Source organism: Oncorhynchus mykiss, chromosome 16 (assembly GCF_057628025.1).
Source record: "Oncorhynchus mykiss isolate SJ-2025 chromosome 16, ASM5762802v1, whole genome shotgun sequence".
Lineage (NCBI taxonomy): Eukaryota > Metazoa > Chordata > Actinopteri > Salmoniformes > Salmonidae > Oncorhynchus > Oncorhynchus mykiss.
In genome coordinates this window covers 51037523-51043650 of record NC_143037.1, presented here as the reverse complement: position 1 = coordinate 51043650, position 6128 = coordinate 51037523, and the positions used below count along the sequence as shown (strand labels likewise).

General features: G+C 40.1%; 1 protein-coding gene across 6 annotated transcripts in view; it reads right to left on the bottom strand.

Moving 5' to 3' along the window:
* Positions 1-699: 699 nt before the first annotated feature.
* The window catches only part of LOC110492164 (microphthalmia-associated transcription factor), a 49445-nt gene continuing 44016 nt past the window's right edge, over positions 700-6128 (bottom strand). For 3 of the 6 annotated variants that reach the window (XM_021566224.3, XM_021566221.3, XM_090203148.1), the window contains 4 exons: positions 5974-6030; positions 5675-5750; positions 5283-5430; positions 700-4743 (listed from right to left, as the gene is read on the bottom strand). In XM_021566224.3, the coding sequence (XP_021421899.1) occupies positions 4363-4743; positions 5283-5430; positions 5675-5750; positions 5974-6030 (662 nt within the window). In that variant the 3' untranslated portion in view covers positions 700-4362. The remainder of the gene's footprint in view (positions 4744-5282; positions 5431-5674; positions 5751-5973; positions 6031-6128) is intronic. The other 3 variants (XM_021566222.3, XM_090203147.1, XM_090203150.1) reach the window with 1 other exon arrangement.

The window sequence follows — 6128 nt, the reverse complement described above, 5'->3', positions numbered from 1 at the left end:
TTTTCATGCTCAACAGTTTCCTGTGTGTATCCATAATGGTCCACCACCCAAAGGACATCCAACCACCCCTACTCTTATGATAAGTGCCATGGGATCTTTAGTGACCACAGAGAGTTAGGACTCCCGTTTACCGTCCCATCCGAAAGATGGTCCCATCTGAAAGACTGTGTATCAAGAATGGTCGACCATCCAAAGGACATCCAGCCAACTTGACACAACTGTGGGAAGCATTGACGTCAACATGGGCCAGCATCCCTGTGGAGCACTTCTGACACCTTATAGAGTCAATTTCCCAACAAATTGAGGCTGTTCTGAAGGCAAAAGGGGGTGCAACGCAATATTAGGAAGGTGTCCATAATGTTTTTTACACTCAGTGTATATTAGTGTTTTATTCCCATGAATGTTTTTTACAAATGTAAAAAAAAACATCCACTTTGACATTAGAGTATTTTGTGTATATCGTTGACCAAAAATTACAATTCGATCAATTTTAATCCCACTTTGTAACACAATAAAATGTGGAAAAAGTCAAGGGGTGTGAATATTTTCTGAAAGCACTGTATATATGAATTATATTGGTGTGTCTTTGAACATTATATACTGTATTCTCATTAACCTCATTGTATACAGTGTAATTTCCCCATCATTTGTGTTTAGAGACAATTAGGGAAATACTTAAATAGAAAGAAAACATAGAAAGACCGGTAACAATATTTTTATTGACTTTCATATTCGTCTCTAGTTTTCACACTCAGTTCCAATGAATGAGCTTGATCGTGACATCACTGATCCATCCCTAACCAGTTCATGACCATCATTACCTCCATCTCTCCTGGCAACAGAGCCGTCATCAGATTACAGTGGCAATCTCAGCAGAGGCGTCTATCTGAACTATATAAATAGAATGAGTAGAGCTGACAGTTTGCTCAATGTGTGAACAAACATGGCTCTTTGAAATGTTAGTGGCATACCCAAACTGCCATGGTAGTGGGCCCGATCAAAATGAAAATGTGTATTTACAAATAATAAGCTTCAAATCAACTGTCACCATTGCTTTTAATCGGACATGGTAGTTCTATGCATTCAGTGACATGCTGACATGGGTTCAGTCAAAGGGCAGTGAGTGAATGACAGGCCTGTGTCTAGATATCAGCAGACAGACCTGGGGTCAGTTTGACCATGAGGGCTATTCTGCAGTGGATTGTTACTGCAGAGAATGCCCCTTTAAGTGCATGGGCTACTTTGTGCTTTGCTTAACCTTCTGCCTGATTGCCATTCTTCTTAAGTTATCGTTCTATAAATAAGGAAGAAACATCCATACATAAAGCTACATCAGCTAACCTGTCAAAAAACAAATGTTAATTCTTTCTTTACATATTTTAGACTTTGAATTTGGAAACACATTTTGGCAGTCAACACTGAGGTACATTACATTCAGAAAAATTATAGGTCGTAAAAAAGAAGCTGATAATTCAGTAAAACTACATTTTGATTATTGCCCTCTGAGTGGAATTCTGACATAAAAAATATATAAATAAATCTAGCATCAAAAACATCCCAAACAAAACGGATGGCCTGGAGAGACATTCTTACAGTCCAGTGTTAGAGGCCATGTGGTCACGGGGGGCCCATAGCATGGTCTTCTACTGTCTGACAAAATGCCCTTTCCTACTGCTTCCCTTAGGGACCTTGCAGTTCAACACTTCATACATGAAGCACCAAACACCAGAAACAACAACAACATCCCAGTGTATAGTAGTCCTCATAGGTCTGTGGGAAATTCAAAAAACAACTGTAAGGCACTTCACTTCAATGTAAATCATTCTGCTGGTCGCTTGTTATTAATCATTACAACATAATAGATGACCAGCCTAATGTGTCTAATGTCTTCTGGGCAAAACAGGCACAATACTGAGCTACAACTGTGATCATTGCATAGTTCCACAGACTTGAGGATGCACTGTAACCATGCTCTCTATACAGCGGTGTAATGTACAGTAGATAGTTATTATCAAAGGCATATTTGAGTATTTTGCTAAGTTGTTAAATAGTAGAAATATACATTAACAGTACAGTTTATAGTTTTAACTACAATCAATCATACAATACATTGTATGCATTTAAAAACCCTAAATATAATATTGTTAGTACATATAAAAATAAATGGTTACCAACCAAACCATTTTTCAATTTATGGATGTCATTCCAGTGTTTTGAGTGTGTAATACGTTTTTTTTATCCCACAGCAGTGTCCTTATATTCCTTGGCAATATAAACATTCACATTACTTAAAAAAAGATCTGGAATATCTCAAAATGGATATTGGACAGGCAAATCCTAACAAGGGTACAACAAAACAAAAATGATTTAGGAAATGGACCATTTAAAAACAAAATGTATTTTTCTTCCTAGGAGATACACTTCTTAGGGCTCAAGTCAATCCGTATCGCGAAAGGTCTGTGGTGTTACTGCTTGATTGTTATAGCAATTCAATCCGTATCGCGGAAGGTCTGTGGTGTTACTGCTTGATTGTTATAGCAAGTCAATCCGTATCGCGGAAGGTCTGTGGTGTTACTGCTTGATTGTTATAGCAAGTCAATCCGTATCGCGGAAGGTCTGTGGTGTTACTGCTTGATTGTTATAGCAAGTCAATCCGTATCGCGGAAGGTCTGTGGTGTTACTGCTTGATTGTTATAGCAAGTAAATCTGTATCGCGGAAGGTCTGTGGTGTTACTGCTTGATTGTTATAGCAAGTCAATCCGTATCGCGGAAGGTCTGTGGTGTTACTGCTTGATTGTTATAGCAAGTCAATCCGTATCGCGGAAGGTCTGTGGTGTTACTGCTTGATTGTTATAGCAAGTCAATCCGTATCGCGGAAGGTCTGTGGTGTTACTGCTTGATTGTTATAGCAAGTCAATCCGTATCGCGGAAGGTCTGTGGTGTTACTGCTTGATTGTTATCACAAGTCAATCCGTATCGCGGAAGGTCTGTGGTGTTACTGCTTGATTGTTATCACAAGTCAATCCGTATCGCGGAAGGTCTGTGGTGTTACTGCTTGATTGTTATCACAAGTCAATCCGTATCGCGGAAGGTCTGTGGTGTTACTGCTTGATTGTTATCACAAGTCAATCCGTATCGCGGAAGGTCTGTGGTGTTACTGCTTGATTGTTATAGCAAGTCAATCCGTATCGCGGAAGGTCTGTGGTGTTACTGCTTGATTGTTATAGCAAGTCAATCCGTATCGTGGAAGGTCTGTGGTGTTACTGCTTGATTGTTATAGCAAGTCAATCCGTATCGTGGAAGGTCTGTGGTGTTACTGCTTGATTGTTATAGCAAGTCAATCCGTATCGCGGAAGGTCTGTGGTGTTACTGCTTGATTGTTATAGCAAGTCAATCCGTATCGTGGAAGGTCTGTGGTGTTACTGCTTGATTGTTATAGCAAGTCAATCCGTATCGCGGAAAATCCGTGTTATAGCTTGATTGAAATTTAAAAGCAATGTTCCCGCGTTCTCAGAGACTATATTCATGTTAAACGCTGCATATGTCTGCTCAATTGGAAATTACCTTTACATTTTAACATCCCTGATACGTCCACGATACGTATTGAATCCAGCCCTTAGTGAGTATTTCTTGCAATACATTTCCATCATATTATCAGAAATATCTTCATAAAGCAAAATCTGCTCGTATTGAAATCACTGTTGCATTTCTGACAACATTGGTAGACTGACCACATTCTGTACTATATGTGAAATGTTTACAAATCCTCTGACTAAGGCATTGTCACATTCAAGTTCAATCTAAGATGACGGTAAAGCACAAAAGTCATTCAAATAATGTATTATCGCTTCTGTCAAATTGCTCTGAACAGACTTGCTAAAAAGCAAGTAGTGTGTATCACACCAAAAATATATTTAACCGCAATTTTTAGCTTTCATTCCGAGGGAATTACATTGTTTAAGATTTAAAAGCAACAAGCTCATCAATCAGGGTTTTATAACTGCTTATAAGCCTGTCATATACAGTACCATGATAACTATACACAGGTACGTGTCAGATATTGCTCCCTGACTCATTGTCATCAAAGTAATATAAAAATCAGACCATGATCGATTAAAATAAACAATAAAAAATGTATTTAAAATCAATACATAAGAGAAGCTGAACTAAATTCAGTTTGAACGCTTTCAGAACCCAATGATACCATAAAATAAAATAAATATTGGGCTGAAAAATTAAATATATGTGTCAACACCTGAAAACCATCAACCAACCAACAAACAAACCAACCAGCAGCTGGCTGAAGTAGGACACGGTGGAGGGATGGAGATAAAGATGCAGGTGGGTGGGCAGCAGTGAGTGCTAACAGCCATGGTCGTTCTCTTCCATGCTTATGCTGCCTGAGCAGCTGCTGTCCTTAGAGGCTCCGGGCGAGACAGAGGAGAGCAGGGGGTCTCCCCCTCCCACCGGGGACAAGGTGTCCTCCATCCGGAGCTCGCCTGAGATTCCCCCGTGGCCCTCGGTGTAGGGAGAGGCTTCATCATTGAGCTCCAAGGTGGTGGACTGAACCTGGTCTGGAGTGCAGGCTGGGTGGTGTTGGTGCTGGGGGTCGACAGGGTACAGATCCTGGTGGAAATCTCCCAGGGCTGGCTCCTGCTTGATGCCTCGGGCTGAGAGCTCCGCTGAGCAGAGGGCAGACGAGTCTGTGGTCAGACCATGGGCACGAGCCTGCATCTCCAACTCCTGAACCCCATCAAGAAAGAAAGAAAGATAGAAACAAAAGGAAAGCGAGAGTGTTATCAACATGGACTGTCTGTCAGCTGCATAACTAAAACCATCCAGAGGATAGAAGAGCCCATCTCGATTCAATTCAATACAATTCAATTCAAGGGGCTTTATTGGCATGGGACACATATGTTAACATTGCCAAAGCAAGTGAAGTAGATGATGTACAAAAGTAAAATAAACAATAAAAATGAAGAGTAAACATTACACTCACAGAAGTTCCAAAAGAATAAAGACATTACAAATGTCATATTATGTATATATACAGTGTTGTAACGATGTGCAAATGGTTAAAGTACAATAGGGAAAATAAATAAGCATAAATATGGGTTGTATTTACAATGGTGTTTGTTCTTCACTCGTTGACCTTTTCTTGTGGCAACAGGTCACAAATCTTGCTATCCTGCTTTGATTGGCTAACACAATATGTGACCTTTTGAAGGCATAGCTAGTAGTTTTCCATCTCTCCCAGTGCGCCACGGCCTACAGTGCTGTACCTGTATCCGCATCATCAGGTGTCTATTGATGTGCTCCAGCTTCTTCTGCCTGTTCTCCAGCTCTTTGGCCCCTTGTTGCTCCCGCTGTAGCTTCCTGATGTAATCCACCGACGCCTTGAGAATGGTGCCTTTGTTCCAACGCATATCCCTGAGGACCAGAGAGGGGCGTGGCAGGCCAGCAAGATTCTATCAGACTGAACTGGTAGCATTCTGGAGTCAACTGACAACGTTCTCACTCACACAATTCTCAAGGGTATGGATGTACTGGGAATAGACTGAGGCACTGATCTATGATTATCATCCGGTCTAGCCTAGGGTCAATGAACTGTCTGAGCCATGATATATATCTGACAGAAAGACTTCAAATCGACGTCAACATTTAGGCAACTTACGGATCACTTGATTTTGGAATCATGGTTCCCAATTCTTTGATCCGGTCATTGATGTTAAACCTCCGTCTTCTCTCAACTACAGGACATAGGGGCAAGAAGAGAACAAATTAGAAACAATGAATCATGATACATTTTATAATGAACAGCTAATGTCACAGCATTAAATGTTATGGAATGTGATATTACAGATTATATCTATATAACCCACATTGCATTTAAACATTCCATTTGTATTTATTTATTTAACTAGGCAAGTCATATTACTAGATAGCTGAGAATTATAGTTTAGCAAAACTCACTCAAATTATGGTTATCCTTCTTCTGTCTTTCCTTTGCCATTGCCCTGACCTCTGCTTCTGAAACAGAGCAGTTAGCGTTAATAATTCATCAAAACAAATGGCAAAACATTGATGTTGACACACAACAAAACAGTTATGCCAGAAATATTTTAGTT